Genomic DNA, 21,793 nt, shown 5'->3' with positions numbered 1-21,793 from the left:
GAGGCCCTCCAGTAACAGCACAACGAGGCCCCCACTGCGTCCCTAGGGGCCGTAGCTAAAATCGTCACTGCGAGAGCCGCCGCAACCTCAGTTGTGGCTAGCGAGAGGTGGCCAACCGCTCCGATGGCCCTTCAGCAGCAGCATAGCGAGACCCCCGCTACGTCCCTAGGGGCCGCAATCGAAACTGTCGCCATGAACGCCGCCATGGCTGACCAGCAGTTGCACATGGTGGCCCTTCAGGCCTAGCTAGAGGAGCTGCAGGCAGCCCTGTGGGCCACACAACAACCAATGAGCTTGACCGCGATTGCTCTCATAACAGCTAGCGTTATGCTGGCCAAGGCTCCGAGGGCTGGTGGGAACTTCGGCATCCCTACCCCTCGTCACCACCAGACACCACCGGCAGCTAGTACGTAGGATCCGAAGCCTTGGACCCCTCGACGCGAGACTCCGTTACTAAACCATGATTCTGCCCTGCAAGCAGACCTGCACGTCGTATCCTTCCTGAAGGGGTTCTGAACCCCTAAGCTTCCTAAGTCTTGGGGTGATTTGGATCAGGAGGAATTTGTTCGATCGTAGGCCCTCGCCATAGAGGCCAGCGGAGGTGGGTAGGCCACCATGGCCAAATGCTTCCCTCTCACCTTGGAGGGAGTAGCCCTCCGATGGTTTTGGGCGCTGGATCCAGGAACCATTTACGCCTGGGCCTAGCTCTAGGATGCCTTATGTAACAATTTTCAGGGCATGTTTGTCGAACCAATGACCTTTCGGAGCCTGTTCACCGTCAGGCAGCAACCAGGCGAGATCCTCCATGATTACTTCTGAAGGTTTTCCCAAACCAAGGCTCAGATCATAGGCATATCAGAGTCATCGGTCATCGATGCTGCAACCCAGGGCCTGGCCGAAGGGCCCCTCTACGATCGATTGAACCGACGCCCTGTGCGCTTGGTGGAGGCCCTCATGTGCAAATTTGAGGAATACGCACAAGCAGAGGAAGAAAAGCTCCGCCGGAGAATCATGTAGGCTACCACGGCCCCCAGCGTCGAGCTCGAGAAGTTGCTCTCATAGGCAAGGTCCTCGCACGCCCCTCTTCCTCCAGCAACAAAAAGAGGCCCTGAGGAGGCTAAGGGCTCCAGGGTGCCCAAGGCTCGGCGGTAACAATGCAACATCAACAACATCAATCAAAGCCGAGGGGCTCTGAACCCGCCTCGTCTCAGGGGCCACGACCGAGGGTGCTCCGGAGCCTTCCTTGAGCGGCATCGCACCCGAGGATGGCACCCTAAGGAGAGACACTGGTGCACCTTGGACGAAGTCGGACATGGCCACAGTATCGAAGATTGCCGAACCCTCGTAAACTTTTGAGAGGAGTACCTCAGGAGGCAGGTAGCCTACCTAGCAGTGGAAGGGGCCAACGGTGAATGACCCGAAGGCTATAGGCCGGCGACAGGCCGCCAGGTTGATCACATGACCTTACAGAACCCTCCCCAACTAGCCTTGCCTCCTCCACCTCTGCCTCCCGTGGAGTGTTACAACAACAAGGGAGACAGCACCATGTGGGTGGTCCTCACCATAATAGGGCGAGGAAGCTCTGGCTGGTCCTCAAAACGGTACCATTGAGACTACACACGTGGGGTGAACCATGTCGTGGAAACCAGCATCCATCGTCAGACCCCTGGATGGACCGATGCCCCCACAACATTCACTTTTGATGACTCTGTGGGGGTAAAGCTCACCCACTCTGATGCCTTAGTCATCTCTACCAACATCGCCGAAGTAGAAGTCCATACAAATGCTGGTAGATAGAGGCAGTTCGGCGGACTTCCTCTTCATACACACCTTCGACCAACTCCACATTCTGTGGAACCAGATTTCCTCGGCCCATAGGCCCCTGCAGGGATTCAATGAGGCCCCTCTTGACGCCCTAGGCCAAATAGAACTTCTGGTCATCTTTGGTGAAGGCTCCGTAGTGTAGACCGAGGTGATCACCTTCGACGTCGTGGACGTACCCTATGCATCGCAAGTGGACTGTGGAGTTAGCCCCCTCTGTGGTAAAATTTGTGGCCCGTACATCCATCAAGTCATAGGTCTTGGCCGACTTCATCGTCCAATGGACTCCGGCACCTGCAAGACCCTCACAACCCCTCCTTAAGATGTATGGACAATATACACCGACGGAGCTTATGGTTCTGTTGGCGTGGGGCCGATGCAATCCTCATCTCCTCCACAGACCAGCGGGCCAAGTTTGCCGCCCGCTTGGAGTTCAAGGCAACCAATAATATCGTCGAATATGAAGCCATCCTCTTAGGCCTCTAGAAGGCCCGGGCCTTAGGAGCCGCTAGAGTCATCATCAGGATTGACTCTCAGGTTGTTTCTGGGCACGTGGACAAGAGCTTCCAGGTTTGGCATCCGGACCTGGCGAGATACCTTGAGGCCATCCGCTGGTCCGAAGGGGGCTTCCATGGCATATCAGTATGGAGCATATTGTGGGCAGACAACCACCAGGTGGATGCCCTGGAAAAACTGCCACTAGGGGTAGATATATGCCTTTGGGGGCCTTCCTTGAGGTCCTCTACCACCCGACGGCGGGTACACCAGAAAATACGGCCACCACCATCCACTCTATTGAAGCACCGGACTGGAGGGCCCCCTCTTATCGTTCTTGAGTAGAGCGGAAGAGCCAGAGGACCCCGTCACGCTCTGTCACATTGAACATCACGCCAGAAACTACATCTTGGTTGACGGGGCCCTTTATAAGGCAGGGGTCTGTGCTCCCCTCCTCTGCTGGGTTACCAAACAGGAGAGGCTACCCTCCTCTAGGAAATTCATGAAGGACTCTATGACAATCATCTGGTGCCCCATGCCCTGGCTTGTAAAGCACTCCACCAGGGGCTTTAGTGGCCAATGATTATGTCTGACGCGAAAGCCCTTGTTCGCACCTACCAAGGATGCCAATGGATGGGGCGCTAGAGCCACCGGCCGCTGGCTCCCCTACAACCGATCGCTCCTGTCTGGCCCCTGGCAAGTTGGGGAATGGACCTCATCAGACCATTTCATTGTACCAAGGGCAACCTTCAGTACATAGTAGTGACATTGGAGTACTTCTCAAAATGGGTCGAGGCTGAGCCCCTCAAGGCAGTCACATCAAAGAATGTCTAGAAATTTTTCTGGAAAAATATAGTCTGCTAATCGGTAGGAGCCTGGCCTGTTGGACTTGATGACTATGTATGGGCCTTCCCATTTGTTGTGTAGTTTCCTCGGAGCCAAGGCACACAGAAGCACTAGATCTCCGGGTTTGAAGCTTCGAGGCACAACCTTGGGATATAGTGGTTGAGATTCTGGATAGTGTGGAGCCGCGTGCCATCCCTTTGGAGCACAGTTGGAATGCGGAGACCCTCCGTAAGTACTATGCATAGGAGGCCCCCTAGTCTAGGGCCTCCCGAAAAGCCTAATCCACATACGGTACGCCCTATTACTCCTCTAATTCAGCATTGTAGTTCACTTTCGACCATTACATGGCTTACCAATAACCTTAAAGTTGACGCATGCTGAGAGTAGCCAACCAAGCTAGGGATAGTATCTACTGCAATTAGCTATTCGCTCATAACTTAGCTAGAGATGTATCATTCCTCAAAATACCCTCCGATATCTTGAAGGCCTCGCCTCCATGTCGGAAAGGCCTGTACCCTCTAGCATCTTGAAGGCCTTGCTCCGCACCGAAGAGGTTTGTACCTTTCGGTATCTTGAAGGCCTGGCCTTTGCGCCAGAGAGGCTTGTACCCTCAGGCATCCTAAAGGCCTTGCCTCCGTACCTAAGAGGCATGTATCCTCTGTCATCTTGAAGGCCTCACCTCCATGCTAGAGAGGCTTGTACCCTTCATCATCTTGAAGGTCTTGCCTCTGTGCCAGAGAGGCATGTAACCTTTGGTATCCTGAAGGTCTTGCCTTCATGCCAAAGAGGCATGTACCCTTTGGCATCTTGAAGGCCTTGCCTCTGTGCTGGAGAGGTCTGTACCCTCCGACATCCTAAAGGTCTTGCCTCCGTGCTGAAGAGGCATGTACCCTCCGGCATCTTGAAGGCCTCGCTTCTGTGCTTAGAGAGGCATGTACCCTCCGGCATCCTAAAGGCCTTGCCTCAGTGCCAAAGAGGCCTATACCCTCTTTCTGAAGGCATGGCATTCGTGCCCGAGAGGCCGGTACCCTTTGGAATCTTGAAGGCCTCGCCTCCATGCTAGAGAGGCTTGTACCCTCTAGCATCTTGAAGGTCTTGCCTCCGTGTTGAAAGGGTCGCATCGAACCACTAGCCAACAAAAAATTTAAATCCGCTACCACCCAACGCAACTAATCACCCCTGAAATAATCATAACCTCCAACCTCTAGCATCTGCAGAATGCGAGGGGGCTGGGAAGGGGAGACAAATGAAGTGTCGGCATGATCAAAAATAAAATGGAAAGGAATGAAATCAACACGATGCAAGTTTATTCATGCACGACATATACAAACATTGTGTCTGGCTAGATGGCATACATTGAATCCAGGCCTAACAAATGCGCTAACCTACCACGCCTCCCTAGAGTACTATGGGATGTAGAAGGCATTAGACCGCCGCACCTCTCCGAAGAACCACGAGATGCAGATGATCCGCTCCTATAGCTGTGCATGGAGTGGCGATGCGGATACCCCTATTGTGAAAACCTTCCACCTAAGATGGAATCCCCCTGAGCCCGGGGAGGTGAAGGGTCTTCTTGGAAGGGGTACGTATCGAAAGCTAAAAAATCCAGCTCTTCCTCTGGCAACACCTCTGTAGCCCCCGCATCCTCTTCCTCTGGTGATGCCTTTGTAGCTGTGATTTGCTCTGCCTTGATCTCAGCCATGAAAGCCTCGAGGATATCTGACGGCACCCTTCCATCAGGATCCCGTGGAAGAAAAAGACGCTGAGAAATGTGTGGGACAGAGGCCTCCCAAGCTATCCACCAATCATCCTTCTCAGCAAAACATGCCACCAAGCTAGGTAGGAGCAGAAGAAGTTGCGGCGAGGTCCTCTGGCTCCCCTTTAACAAAGATGTTGGTGGCCACCTCTAGATTCATGCTCCCATGAGAATTGCGAGGCAGGGTGAAGTGATCCCACCGCCACCTCCAAAAAGGTAGGGTGGCCCCGGACGATCGGGATGCACTAGATCCCTCCCCGGAGGTGGCATCCTGAGCATGGGTGAGGCCCCATCCAGCCTCGGGTCACCACACCTATAGGTGCAAATCCTACTCAAGTTAGCCATGTGACATGTGCATTCCAAAATAGCACAAACATAGATATTTACAAAGCAGGAGGCAGACATTGCCCTATTTGGTGAATGAAGAAAATTACATAAAGCGAGAGAGGGTGGTCAACATACTAGGACTCCAACCCCCCACAGGAAGAGAGGAAAAACAAAAATAGCAGCTTGCTTAGGGCTACACCTCTGGAGACGGGTCTTGCGAAGCGTTGTCCCCGTGTGGAGACTGTTCCTGCGGAGTGACGATCGAATGCAAACGACGTCCAGATGGTGGCGAAGCATCTAGGAGCTCTTGACGAGGAGTCTGGACCACCACAGAAGAGCCTGAGCAGGGAACCCCTCTACCGCTTGGCTTGACATGAGCTTCCATGAAACGCAGCGTCACGGTACGGCCATGCTTCTCCCATACACACTAGCAGATGTTATCCAAGGCCAAGCGAGTGTCCGCCGGGGGCACCTCTGGCTAGAACTCCTCGATCACGGAGTCTAACACTAGTTGCTCTAATGCTTCGAATTGGCGGAGCTCCGCCCAGTTTAGAAAGGCTAGCTAGAGTGCCGAGGCCACACGTACATGGACTTCGCGTAGGCCTCGGCAGCATTAGTGGTCACCCTCACGGCAGACCGGAGCCAGTGGAGTGTTGGGACCACCGCCTCTGAGCTAGAAGGTATTGGCGGGCCTTCAGCCCCAAGTCCACTCAAGGCATCGAGGGTGGCCTGACCACCACCGATGCATGCTCGACTAGCCCATGGCGTTCTGCACACATTGTCTCTTCCACCGCACGAGCCTACCCCAGCTCCCACTGAACTTCGGCCACCTTAATCTAGAGGACTTGGGCATCACCCTGTGCTGACACATGAAAAATAATGGCTGCTTCAATGGATGCCTCCACTTCCCGGAGAGCTACGGTAGTCCTCCGTGCCTCAGCGTCCACAAGCTCCCACCGTGCCACCTCCTCCTGCCATAGACCCTCCTCACGCTCTTGTCATGCCACCTCTTCCTGTATATGACCCTTTGCATACTCTTCTCACCTCTCGGCCACCTCCAAGGTGCTAAGGAGCCTCACCACTTCATCTTGGATCGCGTCATAGGCTGTAGTGAGGGCCTGGCACCGCGCACATCCTAGTGCCCTCTTCAAAAGTAGTTGCTACAGAACATGACACATGAAAGATAAGGTGAGCAGCCCAAAAAACCACGGCCAAGGAAACCTTGGGCAGGAGCGTACCTGCCAAACTACCGCCTCCAGGCGCACCTCCACTTCCTCCAGATGGCTCCGACCCATAGACAAATCAATCTCTCTCCTCCTAAGGCAAGACGAAGCGGAGGAGGCAAAAGCTTTCAGTGTCTTCGAGCAAAGCACGAAGTCTTCTGGAATCAAGGCCTCAAGGATAAGGCCCCATCTATTGATGCAGCAGTAGCTGCCATGGAGGGACTGACTCCCTCGGTATTGACCACGAGGACCAGATCGTGAACTGGCATGACATCTTGGGGCGTCGAAGCTATCACCTCTAGATTGGCCATCATGGACACATCCGGAGGTGTCATAACGTTCTGTTGGGGCTCCAGAACCTCTAGACCGGGGGCCACAGATGGGTCTATCTCGGTGACCACTAAAAAACACCAAGAACACAAGTTAGGATCAAAGCACATCGCTATAGCATGATATAAACCAACGGAGTAACGTCTCACCAAGGCCATTGGTCCATTCATTAGAGGGGCCTGTGACATCCTCGCCGTATGAATCAAGGAACGCCCAATCCATATCAAAATCTAGGTAGGCCTCCCCCTTCTTCGGCTCTGGTCGTGGGCGAATAGGTCCAGAGGGGCTAGACCCTTCCCATAATCACTTCATCTGAATCGGGTCTCACCTCCGGACACGCCGCAAGCAACATCAACATCCGTGGCCTGCTTCTGGTGCTTCGCCCTATCCATCTCTGCCTCAGATGACTAGGCCACCGAGCTGGCCTGCGAACCTTTGGAAGTAGGAGGGAGCCGTGCCCGAAGAGGTCTCACAGGAATTACAGAGGCTGTGGCACTAGAAAACCCGCACCCTCGCTTCCCGGTGACCTTAGGCTCTACCGGATTTGGCGACGCCGGAGCCACCACCCCGAGGTGAAAGCAGATGCGGTTGTATCGCTCCCAGCTCCCAACCAAATCCATACGCCATTCTCACACCGTGGTAGTAGGCGGGCCCAAGAACTCCTCCAAGACTTCGACAGCTCGCTCTACCAGAAGGCAATCCTCTGAAAGAAAAAGACGTGTCACACCTACAAAGTCAAAGATATACAACAAGGAAGACTAACCAGAATTGATGGTGGGCCCAGAGTACATGTTCGACTCGTTGTCCCCACCTTGTGCAAAGACATGCTTCCAATTTTCCCGAAGGGGCTGGATACATAGCATCGTGAACTCCTCCACGAGGTCACGCATGCTCATCCCCGGGCCACCCTCTAGAGAAGAGCCAATCGTGAAGCAAGCTGGGCATAAGAGATCTCCACCACTTGGGTTTGAACATACTCAATGTCCCAAATCATAGAACGTAGGGGGGACCTAACGCCAACATCATAGTAGAACCACTGTCCCGAACACCAGGAGTACCACCGACTGTTGATGGCCTTCACCAGAAACGCGTCCTGATATTCCAGCCAAAGCTGGAAGTTCACACTGCCAAAGCTGAGGGTCTTCATCACTTCATCCTTCGTCCGGGTCTTTGGTTGTCAACTCGCCTCATGGATGCAAGCAAAACGTTCCTCTCTCCCTTCACATCCCTTCACCTACATTGCCCATTCGAAGATGGCCAGGCGGGCAATCACATTGACCGCGAGCTGTGGTAGCTCTACACAAAAAGGCGGAGTACCCCCTCGAGAAGCAGCACTGCTGGGAAGCCAAGGCCCGCGTTAAAAAAGGCCTCGAACACCACGGTCTCATGGCCCTGAGGCTCTAGAACTGCTTCAACTTGCGGTGCCTAGGCAACAGACTTAGAGGGGATCTTTGCCTCCTCGACCATATGGTCGAGCTCGGTGTCGCCGATAGTGGATTCCCACAATGCGCTGGTCTATCGGGGATACTTCCTGCTGGCACGGTGGAGCTCCACACCCGGTGATGGCCCGGGCAATGAAGGAGGAATCATCGCCGCTTGAGCATCCACCGCCCTGCTCACATCGATGGCCTCGCCTTGAGCGCTGGAGATAACCATGATGGTCCATAGAAGGCGGCGAGAAGCACTAGATGACGGTGGAAGATGGGAGTGCTAGGGCCAACCACGCACGCGTTGGCTAAAGTAGATGCAAATGGAAGCAAAGGCGTCAGATAGGGCCTCCAGTCGGCCGATACCTCCACCTTATAAACTAAGGGAGGAGTTATTTCCTCCTGGGAAGGATGGATTACAACTAAATTCTTGTGATATTTTATTGCTTCAGAACATGGGAGAAGCACTACAACCTTACCTGGACGTCATCCCTCAAAAGTCAAGTCTACTCGGACTCGAGGCTGAGCTCTAGTCGAAGTCGTGAATGTGATCGAAGTCGTGGTCGTGGTCGAGTCTCAAGACAATATGTCAATAAAACAGACATAACTCTCTCATACGAAGTCCGTTTTAGGCGTTCTTCGACTTGCTGGAAAGCTTATGTTGAGCCATTTCCAATGGATCTATGCTCGACCAAATATTCCTTATAGTTTAGTTAGAGTCAAAGAAATAAGGTGCTGCATCACCGTTCTGGACCCTGTTAGGTTTTGTAATCGTGTTGAGGTCAGAGTCTAGGTTATGCACGCCTCTTTCCACGGCTGCACAATCCTAGGTTGACCCCCTCATATTCCCCTATAAATATACGGTAATCATCATAGTTTAGGCTCGGGTTTAGCTTAGATTATTTTGTTTTAGATAGTTTCACCGTTTATCGGTTTGTTGAACCCCAAACTCGAGTACTTCATTAGTATTAGCAATATTCAAATTGCATCTACCTGTTCTTGCTTGTGTTCTCGATTCACTTGCAGGAAAAACCTTCTTGGCAAGGTCAACCGCGTCTTGGCACGGTTCATAACCATGGAGTAGTGGTATAGTGGTTGTGAGGGTTATCGATCTATTCTGTTTAGAGCCTTTGGATCATCAACGTCTAAGCTCCATCAATCGACTTATCATATTACCTTTCAGAAGATCGGGCAAATGCGCATCAAGTGGTATCAGAGCCTCAGTTGTCCATTAGGTAATCTCAGTTATCCCCTTTGTTTAGTTTTATTCCATTACCTAGAGTCTAGAAAAATTGCCACACAAAAATATTTAGATCATAGTTTTTCCGCTGTCCAAACCACTTTGAACTTTTTGCAATTTTGTTTTCAGTTTTCTCGTTGTTGAGTTTGAGTCCATCGTCGGTGTCTTTGTTGCTATTCAAGTCATCGTGTTCTAGTTTCTAATGTCGAGTCTTTGCTGTCTTAGTCGTCCTGTATCTCGATTTGCCCTCGTCTGCTTTAATCGAGATTGTGTCACAGGACGTGTCGATCACTAGTCAAGTTCGACCATCAACTCGAGTTTAACTACTAGTCGTGTCGACCACCTACTCTGCTTTGACCACTAGTCGGGTTCGACCACTAGTTGTTTTCGATCACCTACTTGAATTCGATAATCTACTCGGGTTCGACCACTAGTCACTCCGACCACCTACTCGGGGTTCCAACCAGTCACTTAGACCACCCACTCGGGGTCCGACCACCTAGTCGCCGTGACTACCTAGTCGGATTCGCCCACCTTCTCGGATCCAACCACATAGTCAGAGTCACCCACCTTCTCGGATCTGACCACCATAGCCGAAACAGACGTAGCCAAAGTTCAGAGAGAGAGAGACAGAGTATCTTTTTATTACCTTTATACCCCTGCTCTCCGAAAAAAGTTTGTGACCTATATACCTCTTTCGACTTAGAAAAGTCAGTAGAAGAGTTTTGAGTTTGTGTCACATTCGCAAAAAAAAAGCAAGCAAGAAGCAAAGAGTGCCAAAAAAAAAGAAAGCAAAGAGTAAAAATGGAGAGAAAAAAAAGAGAGAATTAAAAAAGAGAGAATTAGTTTGTATTGCGAATTTTGTTCCATTGTGCTTGTGTCTGATATAGTCTTCGGCTTGCTTGAGTTAGTTCTAGGAATGTGATAGATCCGTAAAAGAATATTATCATGAGCTTCAAATTAGTATGTTGCATTGTGATATTATTGAGGATGAAGAGGTTGCAATGGCATACTTTTATGGAGGGTTAAGGCGTGAAATTCAGGACATAGTTGATTACAAAGAATACGATAGTGTTCCTAGATTATTCCAACTTACGTGTTTGACAGGAAAAGAATTGCAGGGGCGACAACAGAAGCCAATGAGCAATTTTGGAAGCACGACTGTCGGTGTATCAGGAGCCAGGGGTCCCCGAATCCCGAGGCCAGGCCAGCCATCCGCCACATGGTGCCATCCCACGAGGTCTCTCTTGTGGGATGAGGAAAGGCCAAGTCCCGGGAGAAGGTACTCGGGGCCACGGCCGGTGGCCCCCGAGTACCCCAGTACCCCGATGATCCACGGAATCCGAGTACCGGGAAGAAAGTGCTTGGGGAGGTGCCCAGTCACCCCCGAGCACCCTAGTCCCCCGACGATCAGAAGAGCTAAGTTCCGGGAGAGAGTGCTCGGGGCTGCGTGCGGCAGCTCCCGAGCGCTCGGTTCCCCGAAGATCCGTACAAGAGTGCTCGGGGCTGCACGTGGCAGCCCCCGAGCACTCGGTTCCCCGAGGGTTCATGCAAGAGTGCTCGGGAGAAAGTGCTCGGGGAGGCGAACAGTACCCCCGAGCACCCGGAACCCCAAGGACAAGGATAGGCATTCTCGGGAGAGAGTGCTCGGGGATGTGAACAGTACCCCCGAGCACTCGGTACCCCGACGACTCAGAAAGGCCCCCGAGGGGCCTGCCGATGAGGTGTCAACCAGCCAGAGGTCCGAGGTCGCATTTAATGAGCGTGTGTGGCCTGACACCTCTAACTGCTCCCGCCGCGCTCAGCGTCAGTTCCTGCCACGTTTTGGCAGAGAGGCGTGGGGTCATTAATTGCACAGGTCCCGTCCCGTGCCATCCGGCTTGTCTCGGGATAACGTCGTAAGGATCAAGGCGTTCCGTCTGCCGCACTGCTGTGGCAGGGGAACAAGACAGGGCGAGCACGCCGGGTTGCTATGCCGCTGCCCGATGGGCCCTCTCCACGGCGCCCGTTGCCAGGGCATTTATGGTGACGGGCGACCGGGCGTGCGACGCATTTTCCACCCCCGGTCATTTCACCCAGAAGAAATGATGACGCCCTTTCCATTTATGGCGTCTCGGAACTCGAGCCCCCTCCTATCCGTTCGGGGCATGTCGTGGCCGGCGAGTACTTAAAATAGACGGCAACACAGAAGCAAAAAACAAGAGGAGAACAAGAACGAGGGACAACCCCAAGATGAACCAGACCAACAACGAGAGACCGAGAGTAGACACGAAGAACACAGCGCAAGAGAGACACTGTGAGCAAGGTTGAGCACAGTTCCAGCCGAAGAACAAGGAGCCTCAAGCTCTTAGTTAGGCCAACATTCTTGTAACCAGCAACATCCTTGAGGGACTTCCTCAGGACAGGTATAGCTTCCATACAGGAGTAGGGTATTACGCCCCCGTGCGGCCCGAACCTGTCTAAATTCCGGTGCATTTACTTCTTCTTGCACTACGTCGACACCCCCACCACCGGCCGTTGCATTCATTCTCATTTATTTCTTCGACAAACTTATTCAGGATCATCCCCCTGGTCGAATCTCTAAAAAGGGATCTCTCGGGATCCCTGCGACAGGAGTTAATCCTCCGACAACGACTACTTCCAAATCAACACTAGGACAAGTCAAAATAGCCTCACGTTCAGCTACACGATCTGCTACCCCCTTCTCGAGTAAGGCGAGTTCAGCAGTACCTTCGACACCGTCACACGCTCCCGAGGCAAGCAAATCCGTAAGGGTGTAGGGTCCAGCGAAGAGCTCTTATTCGGTTGCCTTGATTGGTCGCACGACTCGGATTATTTGCCACCGATGTAAGGGAATGGCCCATGTCATGAAGGATTGCCCAAGTCAGCGCGTGTACATTGTAACAGAAGACGGTGGATATGTAAGTGCTAGTGATGTTGAGGATGAATATGCTCTTGCAGCTAACCATGCAGGTGATGAGGATGGACGTGAGACGGATATTGATCATGAGGAAGTGTTCGATGCCACTACCATAGAGGATTATTGTACCCTCATTGTACAGCAAGTGTTAAGCACTCAAATGGAGCAAGCAGAATAGCTACAATGCCACAATTTGTTTCATTAGTTTCACTTGAGTATATCTCTAGCTCTTTGCTGTTGCTAACCTTTTGTAGGAGTTTTTGGATGTATTTCCAGCTGAAGTTCCCTTGGGATTACCACCAATTCGAGGGATAGAACATCAAATTGATTTGACTCCGGGAGCGACTTTACCAAATCGTGTTGCATATAGGACCAACCCGGCAGAGCTCACCGGAGTTGAGGATGAATGCAGCACCGATGGCGATTCCGAGCAGAAAACGGGGTGGGAGCGAGTGGAATAGGTGCGGAAAGCTACAAGGAAGGAGGAGGGCGGCTTATATGCACGAGAGGGGAAGCGAATCGGCCGGGAAACAGAGAAAATGGCCAGCGGTCTTGATGGAGATAAATGCGGTGGTTTCCGCATTTGAGAGAGATAATGGAGGGGAAATCGGTCGGGAATGAATGATTACCAAGCGGGGATCGCGGCCACGGGCTTTAATTGGAGGGAAACAGAACGGGGAGGCAGCGATTTGAATCGGCGGTGGAAATTGGGGGCGGATTGGGCTCAGGCGGGAGGAAGGAGAACAACAATTGGGCTCAGTGGCTCGATGGTGCGACTCGGGTGGACGACTCGGCTTAGGCCCATGCGCAGAGAGAAGAAGGCGGAGGGGCCCGCTCGGCGGCGTGGCAGGCCGGCTCGGCACGGCACAGCGTGGGAAAGGGGGAGGCGGCCCACGCGGGTGGAGAAAAGTAGAGAGAGGGGAGGGGAAAGAGATGGGCCAGGAGAAGAATCAGCCGAGAACCCTTTTCCATTTTGAAAAACCTTTTTCTGTTTAGATTTTGCTTCAAATTCAAAAAGGGTTTGAACGAGCAACTTCAAGCGATCTTTTGCAAAAACAAATTCCACGTATAAAAACCCTATTGCAACTACAACGACATGAATACATAAAAAACAAATATAACCTATGATCAAATTAAATTTAGAAATTAATTTCTTCTAATGAACAAAATTTGAAACTCCTATTTAATTTCTAGCAAAATTTTAAACTATTGTAAAAATTGAAAATTTAAGGTGTTACAGAAGCCAGGAACTGAAGTGGCTAAGGGTGCAAGTGGGGCAGGCTGCGCCACTAACCCGTTGGGCTAGCCTGCACCGTGAGCCTACGTAATGCCACGAATCAACCCACCTCGTTGTAGCGGTCCACGTGTGCAGGCTCGTGGGTAATAGCGGTGTCGCAAGCCCGCAACACGGGAGCTCGACTTTCGATCCTGGAGCGGAGCTGCAAAGGGTGAGGTTGACCGCGATGAAGGTGAGAGGCTTCCAAGCAGCCACGCGGGATGAGCTCCCGGAATGACATAAGCATGGCGGTATGGTGGTACGCGAGCTACTTGATGAAATGTGTGAGTTGGAGCCCCAAAGACAGGCGAAAAAAAAGACGAGCCTCACCGCCAGTGAAGAGACACGCATCAAACCAGGCCCACTCCCACCTGACCCTCCTCTTGTATTGAGTCTACTCCCTCCTCCCTCTTCCCCGCCGTCTACTGGCTCCAGACCAGCGTGAAATGCAGATCCATCTCGACCCCAATTGATTTCTTCTGTCCATAAAAACATAACTTTCTTGCACTAATGGGTCTAGGATTTCATTTTGTTTGTGGGAATATTCAATTCTTTGCTGAGCAATCAAATCCAAAGAATTCTTCCTCCGGTCCTCCCTAATCCCAAATCAATTGCCTACGGATTTCTTTAGGTGCTAATAAGAGATCAAGGAGGCCTTGGTGGGATCTTGGCTAGCCTGCCCAGCTTCTTCCACCCGCTGCTCCAAGTTGAGGTTCACTGCTGCTGCTTGCCGCCGGCGGCGTCATTGGGTCCTGTGGCGTGCAACAAGGTCGCCCGATCCACCTGCTTTTGGAGGGCGTCCATCGCGTGATGCAGAGTCGGGAAGCGGTGACGTTCCCTCCTTAAGGGTCACGGAGGCAGAGGCAGATGCATAGGAGCTGGAGAGCGCATTGCTGATCTTGACCTGCTCGAGAAGAGCACCTGCACCAGCCCTGCAGTAGCAACCACTTGCTTTTTTTCTTTTTGGAAACGACCATAAGTGGGCTCATTTGTGAGTTGATGGAACCCGCCAAACTTCAACAGGCAGATAAGTGGGCTTGTGGCAGCCTTCCAACGCTTCAGCGGGCAGTCACAACCCGCCCCACCTGCAGCCTTAGATGTTAGAAGTTGCGCTCAAGCGACTTGTCTTAAAAGCATAGTTCCTCGGTAGTCCTTTTGTGAGATTTTCTCTGGCAGTTTTCTTCCAGATTATCTAACAGCTTGGGCACCCTGGGATTGCCAAGTAATAAAGGAAAAGATATGCCTGCAACCAATTGGTGACACTACAGAATAATTTTTTTCCCCATATTATATTAAAACTTTGAGCAGTACAATCCTCTTAGGTCAAGAACCCTAGAAGGCAAGCAAATCACGGACGGATCCAGAGGGTAGTCAGGTGGGCCTAGGACTACCCTTTGGGTCCTATCAAATTTTGTATAAGTATGTGCATTTTTGTGTAAGTATGTGCAAGGGGGAGTATGAGGCTGTGAGCATAGAGCACAGTCACTCAGTCAGCATAAATATTTGAGGTTCAATATTACAATGTTGTGAGATTTAATTGATTTTATAATCTTGTATGTTGAATGTTGATTGCAATTTCAAAATTTACAATACCTTGAGCTTCAATTTATTCGGTACAAACAATTGATGATCATTATAGAAAAGAAGTGTATATTGGTGTCATTGATAAAATTTAACACAAGAGCTTAAGAACAAAAGAGAAGTGTATCTTGGTTTCATTGATAAAATTTAGCAAGAGCTTAACCAGTAATTTACTAATTACTTTAGGCACATGAGGATCCTCAGTTTTGATCCCTGTCTAGAAAATAAAGTATTAGTTTTGATCCTTGTCTAGAAAAAGAGAAAAGAGAAAGGGAAGCGAAGTGGCTACGGCACTAGCTAGTAGCTAGAGCAGATACATTGTACGATAGAGTACTAGTTGTTGTTGTGATTGATCAATCTTGTTAGTTGTTTCAATATTTGTTGATAGATATCGATGTTATTATTTTTTTATTATCCAGATTACTCACATGATACTTAATTAGCAAAAATTTAGAAATTAGATTGTGTGATTTGTGACAAACTTTGAACCATTATCTGGCTTAATCGCATTTATTGAGTTAGATATTTTCTCTAAAGTAAGTGATGATGATATAGTTGAAACTTTCATAGCTATAAGAAAGAGCAAATTGAAGAATCTAGATTAGTATTTTAATCTCACATTTGGGTAAGACCTTATTTCATATTTCAACAATTTATATTGTATTTTTTGCAAAATTTGAACCTATTTATTAAGTTTATGATATTATGAGATATTTTTTAATGTATTTGTATTGTACTTTTAGAAAAAATTTACTTATATATTAATTTTGTGGTCTTATGAGTGCCTACCCACCAAAAAAATCCTATCTCTGCCACTGAAGTAAATTATATAGAAATTATATCTAAGTCCTTTTCTGATTAGATTTTTTAGGGCCAATTTCAAATTGGATCGATCAAGGGCACTGGTCCGGATGGATTCGCAGCCTGCTTCTACCAATGGAATTGGCGGCTGCTTCTAGATAGAGAAGGTAATTGCTTCTGGCGTTGCAAGCACCAGGCCATTGAGTTACGGATCAATCTGTGCAGATTTCCATTTGGGCAATCATGAACAGCACTGTGTTTGGTGTTGTGTGTGGCGTTTCATGTTTTTTTTTACGATTGTCTATAGCGAACTCGGGTATTTTCAGAATCTTGACACATATTTTCTTTTCCTTCTTGACTACTTCCCCCTCTCTATGCCGCCACCACGCCCTCACCGACTTCTTTTCAGATGCCGGCAAGTTTGAGCCCCCACCCCACCCCACTCCTGCCCTACCCTCTTTGCTCGTCTTCGACTGAATCTTAACCCTCAAACCCTATTTGTCAGAGTTGGAGAAGAAGAATTTGGCATACGGATCTAGCAGCCTAAGAATAACCTGAGCGAGATTTAGACGTTCCTTTTTTTTATGAGAACTCTACCATGACAATGTAGACGATCCTGGCCTGCTTTGTATTGAAATGAGACCGGGGCTCTGCTCTAGAACTCCAACGAAAGATATGCCCGGTGACAAACCGAGCTTACTTACACCTGAGAAATTAAACACCATCGGACATCGGTAGCTATAACCCCAAAAAGGAATTAAGAACAAAACCGCACAGATCTCAAAGCTCACAATCACTGTTTGATTGCGCCTGTTACAGCTTAGAGGCAAGAGGCAATAATCATACACACGAGTGCTTTAAGATCTGTGCGGCTTTCTCTCGGCCCAACAAAGGATTGGAATGCACGCGAGCGACACCGTGCCTACATCAACTTGTGTAGTAGTAGTATGTATCACTGCTTCTGCGGCTGTTGGAGAGAGGTGTCGAAGGACCTTCTCCTGACGAGCAGGCAGGCGACCCTGGCCTCCGGCTGCTGCTCCTCCACCCGCGCGCGCGTGGTGTCGCCAAGCGTGCACAGCACCAAGTCCGGGCGGTGCAGCGAGAGCGGGAGTCGGTCTTCGCTGACGGCAAGCGCAGTGGCGTCCAGGAGCACGTGCCACGCGTTGCGGTGCGCCTCCGAGACCCAGTGCAGGGAGTACCGGTTGCCGGTGTTGGAGGGGGAGACGGCGGGGTAGGCGAAGAGTCCCTTAGGCGCGTGCTTGGACTTGCGGCGGAAGTACTGGCTGAGCTGGGAGCCCTTGATGCGGAGGTCGAGCCACGACTCCGGTGCCGCGATGACCTTGGACTCCTTGTACGCCGCGAAGGCGCGGATGCAGTCGCCGTCCTCCTCCAGGATCGACATGTAGTAGCTGCTGCGGAAGAACGGGTAGCTCTCCCCCACCTGCACGCGTTCGTTAGTGAGACAGTGATCGTGGAGGATGAGATGTTTGGGCCGTGATGGGTCGGGCCAGATTGTTTTGATGGTGGAGATTGGACTTGCAAGCCCAGTACATTCTGGCCGAAGCGACATATTATTAAAACTAGCTACTAGTTTTGCTTATGCAAGTGTTTTACGTTTTTTAAAAATAACATTGCCCGTCAAGAAAAATAATTTTAAAATCGTTGTGTGACACTGAGAAGTTCTACCGTTTCCACCTTTTTCTTCCTCTATCCAAAATGATAACAATTTGTCTCAGTTTTTTCAACTCAAGACCTGTACCATGCATGCATATGTGATGCCTGTAAATTTTATGCAAAATTACTATGTCATAATACTAGGATGTGTGTTCTGAGCATGACTCAAATTAGATTTGGTACCATGTGTGCGACCTAACGCTGTAAGCATGGAACTAGTCTAATAGTATGGCACCATATTTTACTATCACTATAACAGAATAGGTCATCCAAGTCTGATCATCCAAGTCTGATCATCAATGTCGGCTAGACTAGAATTGACACTGATAAAATATCAATGTTGGTTCATAACTTCCCATGCTCGATAAATGATCTAGCCAAGATAAATCAGTACTGATACTATCAGCGAACCCAAATTTTAATACCTTATAATTTAAGCTCATGCCTCAACTCTAACTCATCTCTCTTTCTCTCTCCCTTATCTCTTCAGGCTGGCATATCGCCGACTTGATCTCTCTCTCTCCCTTATCTCTTCACGCCCACACTCACCGGCCTCCTCCTCCTAGCCTCCCTTACTGGCCTCTCTCTCCACCAACAACTCCGCCCCTTACGAGATCCACAGCGGGATCCAACAGATCTAGCCATTGATCTCGCTAGGGTTGGAGATCCACACTAGTCGTGACCAAGGTCATCATCGCCGAGGCCATTGTCGCTGAGGCCATCATTGTGCACGGCATGTCCGATAGAGAGCGGAAGCGGTTCAGCATCGAGCACCTTCACCACTGTGCAAGCCTCTCCTCCTTCTTCGCTGTGCTGCACAAGCCCCTCCCGCCCTTCCTCACTACCTCCGTAGCCATGCCCAACCCCCCCTCATGCCGTGGTCGTCGTGGGGGCGGTAGGGAGGTTGGCTTGTGGCTATGGCCATCGAGGAGCGCGATAGGGGCAATCGGTGAGGAGTGTGTGGTCGGCGTGTTCTGTGGCAGCAGCCTTCGTGCCTCGTATTTTCTTATGCAGGATGGAGCAAGGTTGCACCAGTGAGCTGAGTGGGCGGGGTGGGGGTGGGGCGAGCGGACGCCATGATGGCAGTGGCGACAGACAAGCCAGCTCGTTTACTTTTTTTTCTCATGGGAACCACTTTCAATGTCAATTATACAACTGGCAATGATTGGGGTACGACTTTCAGTACCAATCAATCAATGTCAGATGCAAAACCGGCACTGAAGGACCTTTTAAATCTGGCACTGAAGATTCTTTCTGTTGTAGTGGGATAACCACCACGGTTCAAGTCCCACGAAGTACAAGTTAGAGAAATAGTTTTTTTTTCAAAATTTAATCCCGTGACCCCTTAGTTTTTTTTAGTCTTATGGATGTCATTCAACCAACCACACCAAAATTAGGGTGATAATATTCTTCAGCTGCCTGAAATTGAAAAAAAAAATCAGACGATAGTTGTGAGCTATTGGATGGGCATCCAACGGCTCACAACCATCTTCAACCTCCCACCCACGCCCGTCGCCCCCCACCCCTAGCATTACTACAGAACTGGTCATAAATAGCGGTTCATCACTACCAGTTGTACAAGAACCGGTAGTAATAATGTATCATTATCAGTTCTAAACCTCTCGCGTCCGAACCGTGATGGAGTCGCTAAGAACCAGTACTGATACATTAGTGCCGGTTTGTACCATGAACCAGTACTGATATCGATCCATCAGTGTTGGTTGTAGCTCGAACCAGCAGTGAAGCTAGCTCGGACCTAAAATTTGTATTCAATTAGATTTTGGCTCTCCCGCGACTTCTGATTGGCTCGGTCTTATCTCTTCGCGTCCACTCATCCGCTCTCACCTGCCTCCTCCCCCATGAGCATTCCCACCAGACTCCTCTTGATCTTCAACCCCATCGACTTCCCCATCGGCCTCACGAGATCCACGGCGGATGGTCTACGGGAGCCAGTTGATGGGCGGTGGGTCCAACCGTCCAAGGTCGGCGGGTTCGAGGGCTCGGAGCGCGGCGAGACAAGAGCCGACTCACAGTGGCTTGTCATACATGCTCATGGTCGACGTCAAGAAGGACGATGGCGGCAGCCTTTGTGTTGTGTGTTGTGTGATGTGTGCTATCACCGAGTAAAGACTGTTGATTCTAAAACCGATAGTGATGGGATTTTGGAACTAATAGTGATCAACTTTTCTATGGCAGTGTAGCCATCTCCAGCGGCGTATCCACGCCCTCCACTCCGCCGCACTAACTCGACAGATTCACACTCCCCCGCTCCCACCCTAGCCCACCGGCCATCCTCCGCGCGCTGCTCGTGACCTGGCCCATCCTGCCCAGCGCCTGCCTCCTCTACCGAGCTAACCTGCCTCCCTTGAGCTTCCTCTAAAGCTTGCAACGAAGGAACCCCACCCCCTCCCCCAATCAATCCCCCGCCAGGAACCCTTGCCGGCACGTGTTCACGGGTGCCTAAAATCTCATTTGAAATTTGAGACGCATGAAATGTAGGAAGCATGCCAAAATTATTAATTGAGAAATTGTAACAATAACTAACAAGCTAGTAGCCTACCAGCATCATGGCATCCCTGGGCGTGGGGGCGAAGAGGACAAGGTACTCGTCGTCGGTGAGGCCATAGTGGCGGAGCACCCGGTTCCTGGCCTGGATCTCTGGTATCGAGATGAAGCTCCCCGGGAACGACGACTTCTTTGTCAGGATGTCCAGCAGCCGCGACGGCTCCAGCCGGACCATGTCAACCATGTCTGGCCTCACCGATGGCGATGACGACCCCACCGGTGATGATCGCCGCCGCTCTCCTCCAACCTCCGGCGATGTCGTCGTGCTGCTGCTGTAGTAGGTGGAGTAGATGTCGTCCATGTCGCAGCTGCCGTCCTCGATAAGGCCGTGCGAGTACTGCGGGTACTTGGCCAGCACGTACTGCTCCACGTACAGTCGCTCGCTCGGTGTGATCGGCCCCGACCACCGCAGGTCCAGACCGTGCAGCGTCGAAATTGCCTCCGCCACGATGTGCGGCGGGATGAACTCCCGCGGGCACACCTTCTGCATATATGCATGGGACCGTCGGGATTTTAATTTCTCTGTGAAATTCATACATTCCAAACGGTGCATATCATCATATGTGCAGTTTGAGAAACGGAGTTGGAGCTGGTTACCTTCACAACCATGCTATTTGGCCTACTAGATGTGCTAGAAGGTGGGGGTTTGTGGATTGAGGCACCAATTCCATCTTTAAATTCTCCACCAAGTAAACCCTTAATTGGATACATAACAAAAATGAATTAGTACTTTAAGAAATTAAATTGTTCTACCAATAGTTTTAGCACAACAATTAAAGATGGACTGTTTAGCTAGAAGAAAAGATAGCAGCTAGCACGCATACCTTGTGTTCCATGTGGGTGTGCTCCATCTTTCCACACATCTAGAGAAAGATATGTCCTCCGATGGCGTCTAGAGTGAGACGTTCTCGAAGAAAAGGTGGCGTCTAGAGCGAGAGAACTCAAGTCGCTGCTATAATTGTGGAACAAGCGGGATGAGACAGTATGAGAAGTGGAAGGAGATGAAGGTTGTTTGTGGTTTAGATGTTGTTGGATCTCTCACTTGGTTGCTTCTAAGTTTGGTCCTGAAGGAGGAAGATATAGCAAGGATGCAACAGCTGTTTAACCATGGTTCTTATATTATGCCACCCCAGTTGTGCACTCACTGATGAGAGACACATAACAAATATTCATATCTATATCATGGCAGCATAAAACTATGTGACATGAAATCTCAAGTTGTTTTTATGTGTTGTTGTTTAAATTGTTATGTGGGTCCATGGCATCCAGCTAAGAGGTATATGCCATGTTCCTCATCAGCATTATTTGTGGGTTAGTTAGTCTTTATTATAGGCTGCAAAATTATTTCAACACTATAGGATTATCATTGGACTCGCGTAGATAGCTAGCGTATTATGTACACTAAGAAATGCAATTTTTTAGTGAGCTAGAAACAAGCTAGTATGTTGACTCCGCCGTCTATTAATCCTTTCTAGAACGGGTGCGTACTTAGGGTAATATACGAGTAATTT

At 50.3% G+C, this 21,793-nt stretch overlaps 1 protein-coding gene across 1 annotated transcript; it reads right to left on the bottom strand.

Annotated features, from left to right (window-relative positions):
- Positions 1-16,664: 16,664 nt before the first annotated feature.
- LOC133887040 (uncharacterized) lies at positions 16,665-21,145 on the bottom strand. The gene is made up of 4 exons (XM_062326950.1): positions 21,107-21,145; positions 20,880-20,978; positions 20,278-20,766; positions 16,665-17,484 (listed from the first exon to the last, which is right to left on the bottom strand). Exons 1-4 carry the CDS (start codon positions 21,143-21,145, stop codon positions 16,996-16,998), a joined length of 1,116 nt encoding a protein of 371 aa, XP_062182934.1. The 3' UTR covers positions 16,665-16,995.
- Between the last annotated feature and the right edge of the window lie 648 nt (positions 21,146-21,793).

This window comes from Phragmites australis, chromosome 12 (genome assembly GCF_958298935.1).
Source record: "Phragmites australis chromosome 12, lpPhrAust1.1, whole genome shotgun sequence".
Taxonomy (NCBI): domain Eukaryota; kingdom Viridiplantae; phylum Streptophyta; class Magnoliopsida; order Poales; family Poaceae; genus Phragmites; species Phragmites australis.
This window is presented reverse-complemented; position numbering and strand designations above follow the sequence as displayed.

Coding starts and splice junctions, on each gene's coding strand:
- LOC133887040 (XM_062326950.1), bottom strand. CDS start 21,145: ATGTGTGGAAAGATGGAGCACACCCACATGGAACACAAG. Junction 20,767..20,879: donor CAAATAGCATGGTTGTGAAG/GTAACCAGCTCC, acceptor GCATATATGCAG/AAGGTGTGCCCGCGGGAGTT. Junction 17,485..20,277: donor CCAGGGATGCCATGATGCTG/GTAGGCTACTAG, acceptor GAACGCGTGCAG/GTGGGGGAGAGCTACCCGTT.